The 20291-nt window shown below is 59.8% G+C and overlaps 2 protein-coding genes across 2 annotated transcripts; both read left to right on the forward strand.

Annotated features, from left to right (window-relative positions):
* The first annotated feature begins 535 nt into the window (after positions 1–535).
* CTXND2 (cortexin domain containing 2) lies at positions 536–1653 on the forward strand. The gene is made up of 2 exons (XM_074929342.1): positions 536–569; positions 1354–1653. The coding sequence occupies exon 2, from the start codon at positions 1356–1358 to the stop codon at positions 1563–1565; it is 210 nt and encodes a 69-aa protein (XP_074785443.1). The 5' UTR covers positions 536–569; positions 1354–1355; the 3' UTR covers positions 1566–1653.
* An 889-nt stretch (positions 1654–2542) lies between these two features.
* On the forward strand, positions 2543–20258 carry SETDB1 (SET domain bifurcated histone lysine methyltransferase 1). Its single transcript, XM_074929297.1, has 22 exons — positions 2543–2635; positions 3724–3946; positions 4291–4463; positions 4923–4960; positions 5063–5162; positions 5552–5719; positions 5996–6197; positions 7325–7398; positions 7783–7973; positions 8790–8919; positions 9306–9444; positions 11904–12056; positions 12682–13284; positions 13485–13601; positions 14234–14403; positions 15220–15836; positions 16390–16418; positions 16639–16771; positions 17393–17555; positions 17950–18161; positions 18437–18525; positions 19007–20258. The coding sequence occupies exons 2-22, from the start codon at positions 3735–3737 to the stop codon at positions 19122–19124; spliced, it is 3831 nt and encodes a 1276-aa protein (XP_074785398.1). The 5' UTR covers positions 2543–2635; positions 3724–3734; the 3' UTR covers positions 19125–20258.
* Positions 20259–20291: the final 33 nt, after the last annotated feature.

Consider the following 20291-nt stretch of genomic DNA (forward strand, 5'->3'; position numbering starts at 1 on the left):
CGCCACACCGGGGCACTTGCAGTAGTGGCGAAGCTTCGCTGTAAAATAACGCTCTTTTTCCAAGTGATCCTTTGTCCTGTTGGGAGGGGAAAAAAAAATAAATAAAGCGGAGGAGCGGGGGGATTTTTCTGGCGTTTAAACCATTTCGGGGCTCGTTGTGAGGCCGTTTCGCAAGAACCAAACGGGCAGCTCACTTCAAAGCCCAAAGCGTCGCGACTTCAAAGAGTTTTCCCCCGAGATGAGCCGAGCGAGGAGCTCTAAATCACCTCGCAGCCCGGGGGGGACCCACCTCCCGCTGAATTTTGGGGTTAAATCCTCCCTGACGCTGCCCAGTTCACCCCCATCGGGCCCTGCAAGGACCCTCCGGGCGAAGCGGGGTGCTGGAAATAGCGGGTGAGAATTTAATCCGCCGGATTGTTTCTCCCCGTTACTGGGAGCGTCTGAAAGGCGACGCCGCCGCGTTCCTGCAGTATTCATGAGGCACCCGCAGCCGCCGGGGACGGCGCAGGAACCGGGGACAGGGAGAGGGGGCACGGCGTCTGTCCGTCCGTCCGTCCGCCCGCAGGGAGGTAAGGAGCTGCCCCGGTCGGCGCACGCGGGACGGGGCTGAGACCCGGGGGCTGCCCAAAACCTCGGGGTGCTGCAGGAGTTGGGCCTGGTGATTTATGTGCTGTCCTTGGCGTAGTTAGGGCTGCGGTCGTCTGCTCCTGGAGCGTGTGTTAGCTTTGCAAACACACTAAAAATATAAATATATATTATATTTAGGCATACGCCTATATACACAGAGCTGAGTCCACGTGGCTCTGCTGGCGCCACTCAACCAGCCTCCACCTCTCCTCCAACCTTGTGCAAATCGAATTATCCGTCCGCTGCCACAAATGTCTCTTTTCAGCAAGGAGAAAACCTGCTTTTTCCACCCGTGTTTGCTTAACGGAGGGTTTTTTTCCTCCTGTCCTGCTTCTCACCCCCATCAGTGTCCATTTTGCAGGAGGTCAGCCAAGCCCTGGTGCGCTCGTTGCACCTAACACAGCGGAGAGTGTGGAGTCCTGTGAAAAAAAAAAAAACAAAACACCACAATTTAATAGGGATATTTTAACCTGCTTTTTCCTGGGGAATGAGGAGGCTGGGCAGGGGAGGGAAGCTGGAAGCGGCGGCGGGGTGAGACAGGGAAGATCCCTGTGGCGAGGGTGCCTGGGACAAGGGTGGGACGACGCTGGGTGTTCCCCAAGCTGCCACCGGCGGCCACGACGAGGAGCAGAGGGGTCCCGAGGCCACGTTTTCCCCATTTTGGCTGCTTGTGACCCACCACGACCCGCTCAGCCCCCCTGAATCCCACCGGTCTCTGCCCCGCAGGGATGCCCGTGGCAGCCGCGCACCTGAGAGCCGCCCGCATGGACGACGCCACGGTGCCGCCGGCCGTCGACGTGGACAAGGGCTTCGCCATGGCCTTCGTGGCCCTCATGGGCCTCTTCCTCCTGGCCATGATGGTGCGGTGCGCCAAGCTCATCGTGGATCCCTACAGCGCCATCCCCACCTCCACCTGGGAAGAGGAGCAGATCAACTGAGCTGGGGCGAGCTGGTTCCGGGGACCCCCAACGCCCCCAGGGACCGCAGCCCCCCCAGCACACCCCAGGGCCCTCCCTCACCACAGGGTGCTCCAGGGCACCCCAGCACCCTCAGAACCACCCATCGCCCCAGAACCCTCAGAGCTCCCCATTGCCCCCAGGACCCCCAGGGATCCCTAGGACTCCCAGGGACCCCCAGAGCTCCTCATTTCCCCCAGCACCCTCAGAGCTCCCCATCGCACCCCTAGAGCTCCCCAGACCCCTCAGAGCTCTTTGTCACCTCCCCAAGTTCCCCCAGCACCCCTAGAGCTCCCTAGTCACCCCGTGCCTGGGATCCCCCAGACCCCTCAGAGCTCCTCATCGCTCCCCAGCACCCTTAGAGCTCCCAATCACCCGTCCGCACCCCTCTGGCCCCTCAGAGCTCACTATTGCCCCCCAGGGGCCCCCAGAGCTCCCCATCGCCCCCCAGTGCTCCTCATCACCCCCCAGCACCCGAGGGGCCCCCACAGCTCCCCATCGCCCCCCAGTGCTCCTCATCACCCCCCAGCACCCCAGGGGCCCCCACAGCTCCCCATCGCCCCCCAGGGCCCACCCAGCACCCGTCACCTCAGAGCCACCAGTACCCCCGGGGCCCACCCGTCCCCCCGGGGCAGCCCAGCCCCTCTGGGCCCTCTGGGTCCCCAGCACCCCCGGGACCCACCCAACCCCTCCGCGTTCAGCTGGGCCCTCCCGCCCTCAGGCCCTTGCTCTCGCCTTCCCATAGGTGGCAGCACTGCGCCATTTCCCAGGGCGCTGTCCCTTTAAGAGCGCCAGGCACCGCCCCTCCACGCATGCGCCTTACTCAATCCCCGCCCACAAGCCGGCGTCCGAGCCCCGCCCCTTGCGCATGCGCAGTGCCGCGCCGGCAGAGAACCTGGCTCCTGGGGTTGGTGTTACCGGAAGTGACGTCGGCAGCTTCCGGTCCGGACGACCACCCCCCCTTTTTTTTTTCCCCTTTTTTTTTTTTTTTTTTTCCTTTTTTTTCCCTCCTTCTCCCCAAGAACCGGCGTCGCGGCGAGCCCCGGCCCTCGGTGAGCGCGGCCTGCGCCGGGCGGGCAGCGGCGGTTGTGGGGGCACCGCGGGGATGGGGGGGGCTGTGGGGGACAAAGAGGGGTCGGCCCGGGGGCAGGAGGGGTCGGGCAGGGAGGGGTGAGGGGGGGGCGGTGGGCTTTGGGGGGCGCTTGGGGTGAGGGGAGGGCGCGGGGCGGGGAGTTTTGGGGCGCAGGCCGGGAGGTTGGTGGCAGCGTGCAGACGTGAGGGAGCTTTAGCGGGTAAGGGAGGGCGTGAGGGCGGTGGGAGGGGGCGAGCGGAGGCCGAGGGGTCGTGGGGGGGGGGCTTGGGGCTGCGTTGGGTGCTGACAGGGCGCGTTTGGGGGGTGCGTGGTCACGGGGGTGCGGGTGCAGCTGGGGGGTGTCGGGGGCTGCGGGCTCGCTGCGCCTGGAGGACGGAGCGTGGGGTTGGTGGCGGGGGGGGGGGTGGGGGGGCTGGGGGCGAGGGTCTGCGTGCACACGGACAGGGGAGGGAGAGCGGGGAGCGCCGCGGGAGGGAGGAAGGTGTCCGAGTGCTGCTGCCCAGGGGTGGGAATAACGGCGGGTGGTTGGAATTATCGCCAGGCCCGGCTCGGAGGGAGACGCGGGGGCTGCGGGCCGGGACGGAGGAAACTGCCGGGGCCATCCCCGGAGCTGGGTGGTGTCGTGGTCCTTAAACACCGCACGCGGCGGGGGGGACGAGGGAGGCAGCGGGGCGGCGGCGGGAGGGTGAAGCCGTGGGACCGGCTGGGAGAGTCGTCCTCGGGGGTCGCGAACGGCCCCCCGGGCTCTGCGGGGGGGGGCGCCGAGGGGGCCAAGCGGGAGGCTCCGGCCTGTGGAGAGCCTGTGCAGGGATCGGAGGAGACGTCAGGAATCCCCGGTTGTCCTGGAATCCTTTGGCTCCACAGTTTGCTTCCACTCTGGTTATTTTTGGCTCCTTGTGATGTTATCTGAGCAACGTCCATAATAACATTTTCTTCCTGACCAGCTCTGAAATAACAGAGCGTGTTCTCTCGTGAGCGCTGTGCCCCGGAGGACGGGCTGCAGCAGCGGGGACTCACCCGCCTGCTCTCCCCTCTTTGTGGTGTCAGGTGCTGCACAAATGGATTCCCAGGAGATGAAAGAGCTGCAGCAAGAAGTGATGGAGGAGCTGGGAATCTCCATGGAGGAGCTCCAGGACATCATCGACAAAGAGCTGGAGAAGTTTGAGTGCGTGAAGCAGAGGAAGCAGCAGCTGGAGGAGCTGGAGAAGTGCGTGAAGCAGAAGGAGGAAGAGGTGGCTCGTGTCGACCGGCTCTTCGATGACGCGTCGAGGTGGGTGCGCTCGGAGCCGCAGCAGAGCTGGGCCTGGGGGGGAGCGGGGGGAGTTGGGGTGGCAGACTCCCACATCTCGAGTCCTTCTCGTTTCCCTTCGGCGTGGACTGATGCAGTGATTCTGCATCTGTGTGTGGTTATTGAGGGATAATTAAAATTACTCCTCTGTGGCTTTAAACCCTTCACGTGAAGCCTCTTCCCTCACCTCGTGGTGGTTGTATTTAATTAGCAGCTCCCCAGCAGTTGGTTCCTATTTATTTCTGCGCTATCGTGGGATGTACAACTGGGCTCACCTTGTCTTTTCCCATCTCTGCATTTTTTATTTTTTTTTTTTTTACCCCCAGAGCCATTAATAAATGCGAGATGTTGGTGAAGGATCTGTACTCCAAGCTGGGCCTCCAGTACCGTGAGAGCAGCTCCGAGGACGAGGACTCGGCCACCAAGCCCATGGAAGTGATTGAGATCCCAGACGAGGACGACGATGACGTCATGAGCATCGGTTCGGGCTGGAAGCACAGTTCAGTATCTCGTGGTCCCCCACGGTACCGAGGGGAGGGATCGAGATCAGAACATGTCCTGAAGGAGCTTGGGGATGAGAGGGATCAGAGTAAGGATATTGTGAAGTTGGCCGTAAGCAGGAGAGGGTCAGGTAGGAAACGCCGTCAGCTTGTGAGGAACTTTGCCGCTTGCATGGTCGGCTTCACTGTCCCGTGGTTCCTGGAGCCCCAAACTGGGACTTTTCCCCTTTCCCCGTCTTGCCTGTGGTCCCCAAAAAGTGCTGCCCCTGCGGGGAAGCTCCCGAGCAGCACATTGAGCGTCCAGAGAGAGCGACTTAGGAAAGACCTTGCTTGAGTGGATTTCTTGACAGGGACAGAGAAGGTTTCCTCTGTTCCCTTTTCTTTCAGTGACCTAACTAAGATGGATTTTTTTTCCTCCCCAAGATGTTTTAAACCACGTTTTTTTTCTTTAAACACAGGTGATAGCAGTCCCAGAAGCACAAAGGATCAGACTTTGGTGAGTTGGAAAAGACTTACTGGAACGCTTAGGACAACGTTGTATTTGGTGCAAAAAAAAAAAAAGAAAAGGTTCTTCATATTTTCTTTCCCTTCCCTTCAGCTGCGGGAAGCCATGGCTGCAATGAGAAAGTCTGCCCAGGATGTCCAGAAATTTATGGATGCTGTGAATAAGAAAACAAATGCCCAGGACACACAAAAAGGTCAGTGTGTGAGAGCTTCCTGCGGCTGAGACACCCGTGTGAGCCCTCACCCTGGTCCTGCTGCCTCCTACACCTCTTGGTTTTCTTCCTGGAAAAGAAAACAACTATTCTTTTTCCCCACTGGAAAGATCCAGCAGGATATATCGCTTCCAAATTCCTAATTTTCTTTAAGCCCTTCCCAAAAGCAAATACAAGCAGTGCAGTTTCCAGAACGTGAAAGCTTTTTCGTGATGTTTAAACCTCACCTGCTGCTTATTCCGTCCGCTAAAATCAAGGCACTTGGAATGCCTCCCAGCTCGAGTCCAGCAGATGTTCTTCCAGTTGCCTACCTAAGAGAGGGAGACTTCGAGCTGTTTCTAATTTATTTTCTGTTGTTGTTCCTTGGGCAGATGCACAAACCCCTCAGGAAACTCCTGACACTGCCCAGCCCGTTGGCCCTGCGGCGGCTGGGAGCGATCTCAGCACTGACGGTGACCTGAACGTTGGCATGAGGATCCTGGGCAAGAAGAGAACCAAAACGTGGCACAAGGGAACCCTAATTGCCATCCAGACGGTCGGTACGTCCCCCCTTGGCCCCGTCACTCGATGCTTGTGGCTTTCACTGAGCTTTGGGTGGGATCGGCCTTGGAGCCCGTCCCCTGCCCTGGCAGAGCCCCTCGATGCCACCTGGGATGAGTTGTGAGAGCAGCACGTCCCCGCTGTAATATTTTGCCTTCTAAATTAATTTCTGAAAGGCTTTCAAATAAGTTCCGAACTTGGACCAGGATGGGATAGAGCGTTGGACTCCCACCAGTTGGCTTTTATTTATCTTGCCGCGTTGAAATGTCTTTCAGGTGCCGGAAAGAAATACAAAGTGAAGTTTGATAAGCAAGGGAAGAGTTTGCTTTCTGGCCACCACATCGCTTACGACTGTCACCCCTCTCCTGAGAAGTACTACGTCGGCAGCAGGGTTGTGGCAAAATACAAAGATGGGGATCAGGTTTGGCTGTACGCAGGCATCGTGGCTGAAACCCCGAACGTAAAGAATAAAGACAGGTATTGCCTCTCCTCCACGGTCCCCTAACCCACACTCTCTGGTTTTAGGGAAAAAAAGGAAAGCGGGTGGGGGAAAAAAAAAAAAAAGTCTATTTGTATATTTGCTATTGTGTGAGCTAAATTCTTTTCTGCTCTTTCCAGGGATGTGGTTCTGAATGTTGGTTTTTTTTGGTCTGTCTTATCTCTGAGCGGAGCTCCCATCCCATTACTCATGTCCCCGAGTCAGAAATTATGTCTGGTAATTCGTTCCAGTTATCACACAAGTGTGAGTCTGCTCTGCTCAAGGCATAAAACATAGTGTGAGGAAATACGAGCCCTGGAAGCCTTTGGTGCCAGCAGCGTTGCCAGAGCACTTGAGGAGAAGAAAGAGCAGCTCTGAAGCAGCTTTTTTCAGTCGCATATAAACGAGGGGCGGGGCTGCTGCCCTGTGGTTTAGGCTCGTGGTCTTCCTGAGGAGATTCATAAGGGATATAATCACCCCGGTTTTGGTTTTTTTTTCAAATGGGGATCTGCTGTAAATGCTTAATTGTGTGGAGTTCCACCTGATACGGGTTTAATAACTGGAAATGGCCTGCATTTGTTGCTCATATGGCACATGTGCTCCTCCCGGCGAGGCTGGCTGTAACGCTCCGTACCCTGGAGTTGTTTTCCAGCCTCGTGGGCACCCCCCTTCGAGCTCCCGGTCCCCTGCAGGCGCTGGGGACTCTCGTGTTCATCTCCTGGCTGCAGGTGGAGCTTCAAAAATACCTTTTCTTGCCGAGATTAGGAGCGATTCAACTGTCTTTTCTCTTTCTTTCCCTCCTGTGGCCGAGGCACGGGGGGATGGAGCCGAGGGAAGAGGGGCTGCGCTGCTGGGAGGCCCCCGGGCACCCTCCTGTGCCTTTGGGAGCAGGGGGGCAGCTCAGGCCTGGGGCAGGGCTGTTCAGAGAGCTGAGGGTGCTGCAAAGCTCGTGATCTCCTGGCAGAAGTGATCCCATTGTTCCGTCCTCACCCACCACGTCTGATCTGAGGGCCTTAGGGACTGGCAGGAGGAACAGGAGGGGTGCTCTGCTTCCGCCCTGCGATGCGGAGCTGCGTTTTATTCAGCTGCCTTTCTAATTCCAACTCCCAACGCTGCTCTTCTCCAGGTTCCTGATCTTCTTCGATGATGGCTACGCTTCCTACGTCAAGGAGTGGGAGCTGTACCCGATCTGCAGGCCACGTGAGTGAGCTCTGCCCCTGCTGTGTCCTAACACTGAAACGCTGCGGAGAGCCTTTGGGTGTGTGACAGAGCCTGGCTCAAAAGACAGGGCCCAGACTGCGTGTCCCCTCCACGCTGTGCCTGGAGACGACGTGTTTGCGTACGAAGCTGGAGGGGACAGCAGTTTGTCACCGGCGGAGCGAGTGGGCTGTGAGTCCTTGTGCTCCGGGTGCGTTGATGTGGCTGGGTGCTCCACCGCCAAGAGCCCGGCCGCTCGGGGTTGCTGCTTCGTTGTTCTTAACGTGAAAATCCATCTGAGGCCTCTTTAAAAAAAAAAAGAAAGAAATGTTCTCTTTGTAAGAGTCTTTCCTCTTCCCTTTCTCCCGTCTGTCCCTTTCTGAACAGCGAAAAAGACCTGGGAGGACATAGAGGATGTTTCCTGCCGCGATTTCATCGAGGAGTACATCACAGCCTACCCCAACCGCCCCATGGTGCTGCTGAAGAACGGCCAGCTGATCAAAACCGAGTGGGAAGGGACCTGGTGGAAGTCCCGGGTGGAAGAAGTGGATGGCAGCCTGGTCAAAATCCTTTTCCTGGTAGGACGATTTCCCTTCTCCCATCAGAGCGGGTGTAAAACTGAGCCACGGGCCGCTGGGCTGACGCAGCCCTTGCTAACGACCAGCAGGTTTTTTTGCTTAGTGGGTGAACTGCCAGTTTCTGCTGGGCTGGGAGGGTGAGGGGTTTTCATCTGCATGACAAAAGCTTCGAAAGCCTTTTAAAGCGTTTTGCCTGTGAAACGTGAAAGCAGTAGATAAACAAGAAGCAAAATCCATGGCCTGTGTGTGTTCCCTCCTGGTTCCTTCCCCTGTACAAACACCTAGCAGTGTCTTCTGTCCAAAGACACGCGCTGGTTTGAGAAGCAGGAGAGGGGCTGAGCAGAAGCTGCGGTTTTCTGCTCGCTCAGATCCTACGGATTGCAGAAAGGGAGCAGACACGCTCTCTGTGCTCCCGTCCAGCCCTGGGGCTCGTGCCCCTGCAGCTGTAACCCCCCCTCCCACCCCGTCCCAGGGCACTCGGGTTCCTGCTGAGGCCTTCGCTTGCCTCCTGGCGGGGGGGGCTGCTCCCCCCAGCAGTGCCTCGTTAGTCAGCCCTTGGGCCAAGGACAGAACTGCCTTTGAGGTTTGGGGGTCTCGGTGCTGGGCCTCCTTCTTTGGTCCCAGCTATGAGGAACTGCTGCCTTCGTGCTCCCCCGGCTGCGTGGTCTTCCGGGAGCCTTCAGGCCGAACCTTCGCCTCCTTTCCCTTCCATTGTGCTGCCCCCGAGAGCAGCACGCCGCCGCCTCCCGGGCCTGGGGGGTGCTTCTGGCAGCTCTTGCTGTAGGTGCTGTGAGCGTTGCCTTCTCCTCGCTGCAGGATGACAAACGCTGTGAGTGGATTTACCGGGGTTCCACGCGCCTCGAGCCCATGTTCAGCATGAAAACTTCCACAGCCTCCACCCAGGAAAAGAAGCAAAGTGGACAAGCCAGGACTCGTCCCAACGTCGGTACGGGACGTCTTTCTCTTTGATTTGCGCCCTGCGGTTTGAGTGAACACCTTGTGCCTTGCCGGGGGCGGGTGGGCTCTTTTGTTGGGTTTTGGTGGGGTGTTTTGTTTTGTTTTTATTTTTATTTTTAGCAGAACTCCTGGCGATTTGAGGTTTACAGTGGGCTTTTTCTCCTGCCGTAAAGGTGCCACAAAACCAGTCTGCAGCTGCGTGAAGTGGCCAGAATGTGTTTTGGGGTGGCTGGTTGTGACTCGGAGCCCAGCCAGCACACCCGGTGTTGATTGCAGATGCCTCGCTTTGGTTGCCTTTGGGGACTAAATCAGTATTTTGTGGCTTTAGAGACTTTCCCCGTTGACGCTTTGCCTTTTTCTCCCCTTCCTCACTAGGCGCTGTCAGGAGCAAAGGGCCTGTGGTGCAGTACACGCAGGATCTAACGGGAGCTGGGCCCCAGTACAAGCCTCTGGAGCAGATGCAGGCGGCCTCGCTGGCCGCGCGCTCCGTCTCGCCGCAGCCTGCTGAGATGGAGTAAGTACCTGAGCCAGCTCTCTGCTCCCACCTCTGCCTTTGGTCTCCAGTGCTCGGCTCTTTCAGGCACCAGCCTTTCTGTGCAGAGGGACCCTCGAGGGCAGGTTTCCTCCACGACTAGGCTTGTTTCCTGGTTGCACAAACTGCTTTTAGTCCTGCTTCTGGGGGAGAGTGTAGATAAAAGCTGCTGGATGAATGATTGGGGGTGGGGGAGCTGATGGCCCAGCACCCCCTGAGCCAAATGCCGTGTCCTTACTCAGGGCTAAAGCTTCGCACTTGATGTATTTCCAAGTTAGAACGTTTGCTCCTTCTCTTCCGAAAATCTGAATTGCTCCCTCGTGTCACGATCCAGGCACTGGCCCCCGGCTGCCTTGTGTCCCTCCGCTCGGACTGACCTGCTCGCAGACCTCGATGACTTACGAGGCACTGAGAACTCGGGATCAGGGGTTGGTCTCGGTGGTCACGGACCAAACCTGGTAGAGCTAAGCCACGGCCCAGTCGCCCACCTGCCTCCTGCTGCCGGCGGCCCGAGCGGGACGTTCGCGGAGGCGCCGGCTAGTGCCGAAGGAGGCCTGGATGAAGGAGGAGCCCGGCCTTGTGATGGAGGGAGCGTGTTGGAGAGCACCAGGGTACCTGAGCAAGTGCTCTGGGACTTTAAGTAGGGGACGGAGATGTCGTCCCCGTGCATTTTTTTTGTCACCGCTGTGGATTTCCCATCCGAATTTCTGGACGCCTGGCCCCCTGCCAGCACGTCGTCTGCCGTGACCGTGCCCTGCGGCGTGGGCAGGAGGGAGAAGGGAGATGGCCCAGCAGTGAGGAACCTGAGCAGCAAGTCAATCTTTATTCACCAGAGGCTCTCTAGGTGTAGCAGCACCTAAGGAACCCTGCTGGCCCCCCGCTCCGGCCTGGGGAGGGGGTTCCTCTCCGAGCACCGGTGCACTATGACCCGTTCTGCCCCCGGACGTGGGGGGGAACTCGGAAATGCTCCTCCTGGGCCGCTCTGACGAGGCTCGAAGCCGTACGAGCCTCGTTCCTCATCTCTTGCCCACCCAAGAGCAGAGGCCGGGGCTGGAGGCCGTCAGCCCCGCGGCGCTGGCTCCGCCGCCAGCCCAGGGCCCCGCCGGGGGCAGGGGAAGGGCCGGGCTCTTCCCCCTCCGCGGGGGCACCCCGACCTCGGGGTGTAGGAAGAACGTGCAGTGGAGGCCGTGAAGTTGGACCGCAGCAGTCAGCCAGCCTGGCTGCCCGATCTCCCCTTCCCCGTTTCACAGTCCTTGCAGTGGTTACAAGAAACACTTTTTCTTTTCCTTCTTTTTTTTTTTTTTTTGACTTTAGGATCTCGTTTTCAGATCTAACCCAGGCAGACACTACAGCCACTTCCCTGCCCTGCCGTTAAATAGTGAACAAAGACAAATGGGTTTTAACACTGACTGAGGGCAGCGTGCTATATCTGTGCCCCCGCTGTCCCGAGGGATCCTGTTGGGTTCGAAACGCATTGGTTTTAGATTATTAAAACTGGGAGAATGGTTTCTTCACTCTGGTGTTTTGTTTACTCTGAGGAAGGTCTGGTTCTCTTCCCTCTCTAGTCTCACTTTCAAGTTTTTTCACAGTGCCAGGCAGCCGCTGCCAGCCGTTTCTGACTGTTTCAAGCCCCTTGACAAGCCTTTTTCCTCTTGCTGCTGAATTTTGAAATGTGTGTTAACACCTTGCTTTTAAGGCAGATGTTTGCAGAAACGGTCGCCACCTCCTGCTCTCACTGTCTCCTCCCTTTCTGCCCTCGTAACATTAACTACGTTCTTCCACCTGTGGGAAAACCGGTGGCTGGTTTGGGGTGTTTTTCTGTTTAATCGGTATAAATGGATGAAAAACCTCTGCTGTTGTTTTCTCAGGGAGTGAGGGTTAGTGTCTTCCAGGTGCCTCCCACCTTCCCGCTGTTGTTCATCGGGCTGCAGGGGTGTTTGGGAGCCCCTGGCACCCCTTCATCAGGGGCGTTATCACCTGCCTGTGTACGCCCTTATCTTGTTACAGACACAAATCCTCTGGATTTCTTGTTCCTCCCACTGCTCGGTGCTGTTTCACTGACCGAGCCTCTGCAGACTCTTGTTTCTGCTGCTCCAGGGGTTTCTTCGTGTACTGGTTTGTCCGGCTTCCAAAGTGGAGGCCTCGGACACCCTCGTGACACTCCCTCTCACCCTCGTGCCTCATTTCCAAATAAATAGCAGCGTGTCAGAAGTTACTTTTAAACCTAACCGAGTTCTGGCGTTTGGTCGGGGTGGCTGTGGGGTCGCTGCAGCACAGGTAGTCAGAAATGGGCTGATTTCCACACTCGTTAGGAAAAAGGGTTCGCTTGGATGGGGCACTGGCTTTGTGGGGGGTGTCGCTCTGACTGCCCCTGCCTGCCCAAATCCTGCCCGCTGGGCGAGCGTGTGCCCCTCGCAAATCTCCCTTCTCTCCCCCTGCAGATGCTTCGACAGTCAGCTGGCCCAATCGAGAAAGCAAGTGGCCAAGAAAAGCACGTCCTTCCGCCCTGGCTCCGTGGGCTCCGGGCAGTCGTCGCCTTCGTCGCCCGTCCTAAGCGACGCGCCGGGAAGGAGCGGCCCGTCCCAGCAGCACCGGTGAGCAAAGGCCCTTGGGGCTCCCGGCCAGTCCCCGCGTCCCCGGGAGAGTTTGGGACGCTGCTGCAGATCCGCGGCTGCTTCGGTTCAGGTTTATTTATTTGCCAGCTTGTCCAGTCCTGAGCGTTTGTCTTCCCTCGTTCTTCCTCCCAGACAATGGTTTGTTACGCTTTGTCGTTGGCTTGAGCTTGGAGGGTCCCTTATCGGTTCTGACCAGAACTTTCCCCACTGGGACCCTGGCCAAAACCTGCTTATTTTTAGGACTCCTGTTTCTAGGAGCTGTCTAGGGCTGGGGGAGGCTGCTCTTACTGTGAACCTGCAGGGGACTCTTCCACAGCGGTGCCCTCGTGCTCTCCAAACGTGCCGTGGAGCGATTGTCACAACCAGCTTGTGCTTGGTTTTGCTTCCCTAGTTCTGATTTAGGGGTGGGCTTGGTGTCCTGTGCTGCTGGTAACGCTCCCTCCGGGGCCTCGCTCCCAGGGGACGCCGGGGTTTGTGTCTGCTTGGACTAAGCACCGAAGCCAACGGGGTGTCCCAGTGCGGCACCAGCAGCTGCCTGGGTAGGAGTTAAGCACCTAAAATCCCCTCGTGGCACTTACTCGGTGATTCCCTTCTCCTGCCCCAGGCTCTCCGGCAGCCAGGCCAGCAGCGGCCCGGCCCCGGGCTTCCACGGGATGATGGACCGCGTGCCCAACGAGCCCTCGTACCGAGCCCCTCTGGAGAAGCTCTTCTACCTTCCTCACGTCTGCAACTACACCTGCCTGTCCCGCGTGCGCCCCATCCGCAGCGACCAGTACCGCAGCAAGAACCCCCTGCTCGTCCCGCTGCTCTACGACTTCCGGCGGATGACGGCGCGCCGGCGGGTCAACCGCAAGATGGGCTTCCACGTCCTCTACAAGACGCCGTGCGGGCTGTGCCTGCGGTCCATGCCCGAGATCGAGCGCTACCTCTTCGAGACAGACTGCGACTTCCTTTTCCTGGAAATGTTCTGCCTGGATCCCTACGTGCTGGTGGATCGCAAATTCCAACCCTACAAACCTTACTACTACATCGTGGACATCACCAAGGGCAGGGAGGACGTCCCGCTGTCCTGCGTCAACGAGATCGACAGCACGCCGCCGCCGCAGGTGGCCTACAGCAAGGAGAGGATCCCCGGCAAGGGGGTGTACATCAACACCAGCTGGGAGTTCCTCGTGGGCTGCGACTGCAAAGACGGCTGCAGAGACAAGTAGGTGACCCCTCTGCCTGTCGCGGGGCCTGGAGGGCGGGGGGCAGCACCCAGGCAGCTCTGGTCGGCTGCAGGCCGAGCCCCCTGTGCCTGTCTCCGCGTCTACGGGCGCAGAAAGAGGTGATTTCTCTTCCTTTCTGCAAAACTGGTGTGTAGAACTAACTGCTGGGGCCCGGGTGGGTTTCTCTGTGTCTCTCTAGATCGAAATGTGCCTGTCACCAGCTGACGGTCCAAGCGACTGGCTGCACCCCAGGTGGGCAGATCAACCCCAACTCGGGATACCAGCACAAAAGGCTGGAGGAATGTCTCCCGACGGGGTGAGTAGCGCTGTGGCCTCGCCTCGCCTCACGCATCCCAGCCTGGGAACTCGGCCTGCGGGGCCGTCAGACAGGCAGCACCTCCCGGGCCTGAGTGCAGGCACTGAAAACCTGCCCCTGTTCCTGATTCGTCTGCAAACGTGGGACCTGGTTCCTCTGGGTGATGCTGTAGTACCTGGCGACCACTCCCCCAGCTCTGCTGGGCTTTATTTAGGTCACTGCGAGTCCCGTTGCATCATTTCATTTTGCATCACATCATTTTGCATCATAGGACATTGCAGAGGGGCTGGGGCTGGGCTCTGCTCCCAGGGGATCAGGGACAGGACAAGAGGGAACGGCTGGAAACTGCCCCAGGGGAGGGTCAGGCTGGGCAGGAGGAGAAAATGTTTCACCAAAGAGTGGTCAGAGAGCGGAGGGGGGGAGTCCCCATCCCTGGGGGGGTTTCAGGGCCGTTGGGATGAGCTGTGGGGGGATGTGGGGTAGGGGAGAACTTTGCAGAGTCGGGCTGAGGGTTGGACTCGGTGACCCCGAGGGGCTTTTCCATCCTGAATGATTCTGGGATTTCTGGTACACCACCAAGTCCTGGCATATTGCTTTATCCAGGAGGATCTCACTGCCCTCCTCTCTTTCAGAGTTTACGAGTGTAACAAGAGGTGCAAGTGCAACATCAACATGTGCACCAATCGCTTGGTGCAGCACGGGCTCCAGGTCCGACTGCAGTTATTCAAGACACAGAACAAAGGCTGGGGCATTCGCTGCCTCGATGATATTGCTAAAGGCTCCTTCGTCTGCATCTACGCAGGTAGGATCTCGCCCTGCTGAGCAAGCAGGTAGAATCCTCTTAGTTTGGAAAGAAAAGCCTCTGTTGAGGCAGTGCCCTTCCCGGGGTCATGCATATGCAGATGGGAATCTGCTTTGTTTTGGGTAGGGAGGGGGGGAATAAGTATTTGGAAAGATCTGGTTGTGTCAGGCCTGAGAGCTAGGCTTTGTTTATGGCAAAACCCAGCAGAACGGGTGTGCAGCTCTTCCCGTGCTCATTAAGGGGCCAGGAAAGCAAAAATTTTAAGCCGACAAGCTTGCAGCACTCTGCTTCGCTGCGGGATGCCCCTCCCTTGCCCAGCTCCGAAACACGAGGCCGCAGAGACCCGCGCGGCCGCGGCGCCGGCGGCAGGAGAAGCGCCGGGGTTCGCCGTGGGGGTGAAGCGACACCGACCCGTTTCCTGCTGCCCCGGACCCGCCGCCGGGCCGCGGTGAAATGCAGAAGTTGCGCAGGGCCGTTGCGTCGTCTCTGGCGTGAAACGAGCCGCAGGCCTTGCCGGAGCTCTGGGGCCTCACCCCCCAGCCCCTCGGAGGAGCAGCAGCTGCCCTGGTTGAGTTGCTGCTCCCTCGGCGGGAGCCTGGATGTTAGCGAGGGCCCCGTTCTAGATCAGCCCCACGCTTCAGATTTTTGTCACCTCGAGTATGGGGGTGACACGTTGTCCTTCCCCAGCCCGGCCTCGGGACAAGGCACTGTCAGTGCTGTTTGCTCCTCAGGGAGCCTCTGGGGAGGGTCAGATCCGTGGGGCAGGAATGTCATCCCTGGAAAACTCAGACTTCGTGTCCTATTCCCCACCCCCAGGGAAGATCCTCACGGATGATTTCGCCGACAAAGAGGGGCTGGAGATGGGCGACGAATATTTTGCAAACCTGGATCACATCGAGAGCGTGGAGAACTTCAAGGAGGGCTACGAGAGCGACGCCAAGTGCTCCTCTGACAGCAGCGGGGTGGACCTCAAGGACGAGGAGGAGGAAAACACAGGCACTGAGGAGCAGGAGGAGTCCAACGAGGACAGCTCTGACGACAACTTCTGCAAGGACGAGGACTTCAGCACCAGCTCGGTGTGGCGCAGCTATGCCACGCGCCGGCAGACCCGGGGCCAGAAGGAGAACGGGCTCTCGGAGACGGCTTCCAAGGACTCGGGGCTCACCCGGCCCATCAGCCACGACGAGGCGGCGGCGGCCTCCTGCAAGCTGCCGGTGTCCGAGGAGACCTCCAAGAACAAAGTGGCCTCGTGGCTGAGCTCCAACAGCATGGCCGACGGCTTCCAGGACAACGACAGCACCTCCTCCTTCAAGATGAGCGAAGGCGGCGAGGCCAAGGCCACCAAAATGGAGCTCCCTGGGGAGAGAGAGAAGGCCTCTGCTTCTGCCCCGGGCGACCTGGATGCAGAGTCAAAGGCATCGCTGAAGAAAGACGTAAGGGGGGGGGGGGGGGGGCTGTGGGCCTGGGAGATGAGTCTTGTCCCCCCACCCTGGGGGCACGGAGGAGGAAACGGAGCCACGGAGCTGCACCCTCACTCTAGGGGCTTCTCTACCCATCCAGCGTGGCTTGGGATGCTCTCTGGTGGCCCCTTGGCCTTTGCCCGCTACGGGGGGGGGCCTTTTCCCTTCCTGGGGGGAGCTGTGGCACAGGAGGCTACAAAGACATTGCTCGGCCTGAGCTGAGCTGAACATCCCCCCTGCCCTGCGCACCGTGTGAGGGGGGAGCCCCCGCGTGCCCGGGGCTGTGGGGGGTGATCAGGCAGGGCTGGGGAGGTGGGGGTGGGCCCTGTCCCCCCCCCCTGCTCTGGAGAGGGCGAGGGGAGACCCACGGTTGTAACTTGGCCCTTCTCGGGGGCCCCCCTGAACTGGGGGTGACGCTGAGCGGTGGGGACACCCGGGCTGGTGTCTGGGGGGTGTTTCCACCGAAGGGTTGAAGGCTCCTCCAGGAGGGAGGGGTTTTAATCTTCTGTTCTTCTCCCCTCTGCAGGAAACGGAAGATCCAAACAAAATTCCCGGGTAAGGCTCCTTAAATTGTGTTTTCCTGCTTTTTATTTCCAAATATCGCGCTGACCAAATTGCTGCAACCCTCGGGCTGCCCCTTGGCTCTGTTAGTGCCGCTGCCAGCGCAGAGGGAGGGGTCGGAGGGTTCGGGCTGTGCCCCAACGTGCAGATGAAGCGCTCGGCTCTCCCCGGAGCTGCCAGCGTGACCCCCCCCCTCTCCTCCTCGCCCCCCCAGGCTCAGCGACTTCAGAAGGGTGTACGGCTACAACCCCAGCCCCCCCAAGCTGGAGGGGGTCCGCAGGCCGACGAGCAAGACGGCTCTGCTGCAGAGCCGACGGCATTCGCTGGCCCTGCAGCCCCCCACGGAGGTACCGGGGACCCTGCGGGCTGCGGCCGGGCTGGGCGGGGTGGGCTGGGCCTGGCTCTGCCTCCACGCCGTGACCTTGAACCTTCCTTTGGGTCATTTCTGTGCCTCTTCCATTCCCCGTGGAGCACCAGCGCAGGGCGGGTGGTTCAGGGTTGTGATGTCCAGGGAGGGGGGCCACTTGATTTTCTTCAGACTTGGGCATTTTTCAGGGTTCTGAAGCCCAGGACTGGAGCTCAGCGTGTTCTAACGGGACGTAGCACCGTGTGGCAGAGCCGGTGCTCAGCAGGGCTGGGTCCAGGAAGCCATCCTGGGGGGCCAGGCCTTGGCTTTGGGGGTCTTCTCCCCCTCCCTGCAAACCCGTGGCGCCGGCTGGGGCAGCCCAGGAGCTGCAGGAGTCACCAGCCCCCTGCGGCCCCACCGTGGGGGGGGGGTCCCCTCCCCTTCCAGCTCTGAGCGCAGCGTCACGCGCTGCGAGGCGGCTCCTGGAGCGCAGGGCGCCTCTGCTGAAAGAGCAAAGCCCCGGCGGGGCCAAGGGGGGGCGTGAAGGTGGTGGGAAAGCACCGGGGGGCTGCTCTCCCCCCCCGCCATGCTGCGCTCAGGGGCTGCTGCTGCTTTTCCCCAGGACGTGCTGACGCTGTCGAGCAGCACAGACAGCGACGGGGAGAACGGGGCGGCGGCGGCGGGGCAGGCCCAGGGCACCACCAACGACAGCGACATCCAGACCATCTCCTCGGGCTCCGAGGAGGAGGAAGGGGACGACAAGAAAAACCCCTCGTCTGGGTCAGGTGAGGACAGCTGCCGGGGGAGAGACGTACTGGGGTGCAGCAAGAGATTTGGGCCAGAAACTCCTGAGGATGCAGCTGCTGTGAGCGTGGGGAGTCCCGCTCCGGGCTGAGCTTTGTCTAAAATCTGCAAAACCGGGTCCTCGGGCACTCAGTATTTGTGGCTATCGAAGAAGCAGCAGGTGTGGGGCCTGTTGTGGTGGGTCTGCAGGGTGGCACGGAGCTGGGAGGTTCCCAGGAGCCGTCTCAGGAGGGGGGTTGAGAGCTGAGCTGCGTCCCCGAGGGGTTTCTGCCCCCTCCTGTGTGGAGAGGAGAGCGTCCCCGGGCAGCAGCTCGGCTGTGGGCTCCTCGCCCGGCAGGAGGGAGGAGAGGGCAGCGTGGGCTCCTCTCGTGGCAGGTCCGGTCAAGAGGCAGGTGGCTGTGAAATCCACGCGAGGCTTCGCCCTGAAATCCACCCACGGCATCGCCATCAAGTCAACCAACATGGCCGCGGCCGACAAGGGCGAGAGCGCGCCCGTGCGCAGAACCACGCGCCAGTTCTACGACGGGGAGGAGTCCTGCTACATCATCGACGCCAAGCTGGAGGGCAACCTGGGCCGCTACCTCAACGTGAGCCGCCGCCGGGCCCCGGGGAAGGGAGGGGGACGCCCGCGGCCCCCTGCGCGCTCCGGCGCCTGCGCCTCCCCGCGACTAGATAAATCCAGGGGGAAAGCGGGGCTGGGAGGCTGCCCCGGCCCCGCGACACGGGGTGAAGTCGGTCCCGCCAGCGCGGGGGACCTGAGGCACCGCGGGCAGGGCGGGAGCGTGTCCCGTCCCGAAGCAGGGATCTGCGTGTTTGGAAAGGCCCGTGGCCGCCGCCTCACTGCCTTTCGCTCCCTTTACAGCACAGCTGCAGCCCCAACCTCTTCGTGCAGAACGTTTTTGTGGACACGCACGACCTCCGCTTCCCCTGGGTCGCCTTCTTCGCCAGCAAGTGAGTCGCGGGGCTCGGTGGGACCCGGGCGGGCCGGGTGTCGTCTCCTCCTCCTCCTCCTCCTCCTCCTCCTCGCTTCACACCAGCCTGAGCGGGGAGAAGCTCAGAGCCGAGCTGGAGCTTCTTGTGCAATCTCCCGCAGTTTTAGACCTTTCCAAAGGGGAGGGTTAACCTCGGAGCAGCCGCCCACCAGCTTGTTTGTGTCCCAAACCTGGCCGGGCGCTGGTGGATCCCTGCCAGGTGCCTCTCGGCCCGGCGGCTCCTCCGTGCAGCCCCGGGGGAGTGATTCACCCGGGAACTTTGTCCCTTGGCTCGCTGCGGAGCCCAAGGCGGCGGCGGAGGCTTCACCCTTGCCCCGGGGGCAGCGGCCCTGGCCACGGGCCCCGGGAGGTGCAGCTGCTCCTCCCTCTTCTCCCAGCCGGTGCTTTTTTACTTGTTTGGGTTTTGTTGTTGTTTTTTTTTTTTTTTTTTAACTCCTCAGGAGGATACGAGCCGGCACGGAGCTGACGTGGGATTACAACTACGAAGTGGGCAGCGTGGAAGGCAAAGAGCTGCTGTGCTGCTGCGGGGCTGTGGAGTGCCGCGGGCGGCTGCTGTGAGCCCCCTCACCCCCGCTGCCCCCCCAGCCAGGGCAGAGTTTCCCCTCCGGAGGTGGTTGTTGAACCGTTAGGAAGCCCACGACGACACGGGGGCTTCGCCTCCTCCTGTTCACTTGAAAATTACAGCGGTAGACAGAGACGGAACAGCCACGGGCGAGGGCTGCGGGGTGGGGGGATCCCCAAACCTGAGGTTGTTTTGCTCCCACCCATCCCAGGGGTCCCCATCGCACCCCCCCCTCAGCGCCGCAGGAAAGGGCTCCAGGCCTGACCTGCTCCTCCTCCCTCCCAGGCTGAAGCCCCAAAGCCCCGGGGGCTGCTCCGGGGTTTCAGCCAGCGGCCGGGGCCTGGCCCTGGGGCGGCGGAAGGACACGGGATCAATCCAGTTCAAGTGAAACAAAAGCAGTCTGCAACTGTGATACGTTGTAAAGAATCTTTTCATTTTAAAAAGCAATAAAGTATGGTTTTCTATTTAAAAAAAAAAAAAAACAAAACAACTTGCCCTGAACTTCAGACACAGAAAAAAACAAAAAAACAAAAAACACTGAAGGCGCAGGATTTAACCACTTCCTTCATCCTTGTGGCCACGGGGCTTGTGGGGAAAGGGCCGGAGGCGGGTGGGCCCGGGGCAACAACAAAACGAACTCCCTAAATCCTCCACTTGTTCCAGCCGAAGAGAAACGGCCCCAACTGCCCTGGCGAGGGAGCGGGTTTGGTGCCGGCTGCTTTCTGCCTCCCCCTCCCCGGCCCTGCGCAGGCTCAAAACACACTTTTGGTTTAAAACCTGCCCCGGAGCTGCAGCCTTGAGCTTGACTTAATCAAACCAAACGTGATTTGGGCACCTGTGGCTGGGGACAGGGAAGGGCAGAGCTGGGGGGGGCGGGTGTGGAGCAGCCGCTGCTGCCGGACACGCACCCAGGGCAGCTCCACAAGTAGAACTTGCTTTTTTAATTTTTCTTTTTTCCCCCCCACCAGCAACGCACAATTTTAAATGTTGGGGTGTTTTTTTTATTATTTTTGGGCAGGGTTCGTACCTGCATGTGCAACGGGGCTCAATCACCCCCCACCCCCACCCCGAACGCGGGCAGAGAGGGGCAGATTTTTACCAACTGGTAAAAAAAACATTTGCACCCCAAAGTGCAAAACCCTGGCCGGGGGGGGGGAGCTGGA

This window comes from Athene noctua, chromosome 29 (genome assembly GCF_965140245.1).
Source record: "Athene noctua chromosome 29, bAthNoc1.hap1.1, whole genome shotgun sequence".
NCBI classification, from domain to species: Eukaryota; Metazoa; Chordata; class Aves; order Strigiformes; family Strigidae; genus Athene; species Athene noctua.

Excerpts from the sequence above, each read along its gene's own strand:
- CTXND2 (XM_074929342.1), top strand. The coding sequence starts at position 1,356 with ATGCCCGTGGCAGCCGCGCACCTGAGAGCCGCCCGCATGGACGACGCC.
- SETDB1 (XM_074929297.1), top strand. The coding sequence starts at position 3,735 with ATGGATTCCCAGGAGATGAAAGAGCTGCAGCAAGAAGTGATGGAGGAG. Across the intron at positions 9,445-11,903 it reads CCGCAGCCTGCTGAGATGGA|ATGCTTCGACAGTCAGCTGG; the intron begins GTAAGTACCTGA and ends CTCCCCCTGCAG. Across the intron at positions 13,285-13,484 it reads AAAGACGGCTGCAGAGACAA|ATCGAAATGTGCCTGTCACC; the intron begins GTAGGTGACCCC and ends GTGTCTCTCTAG.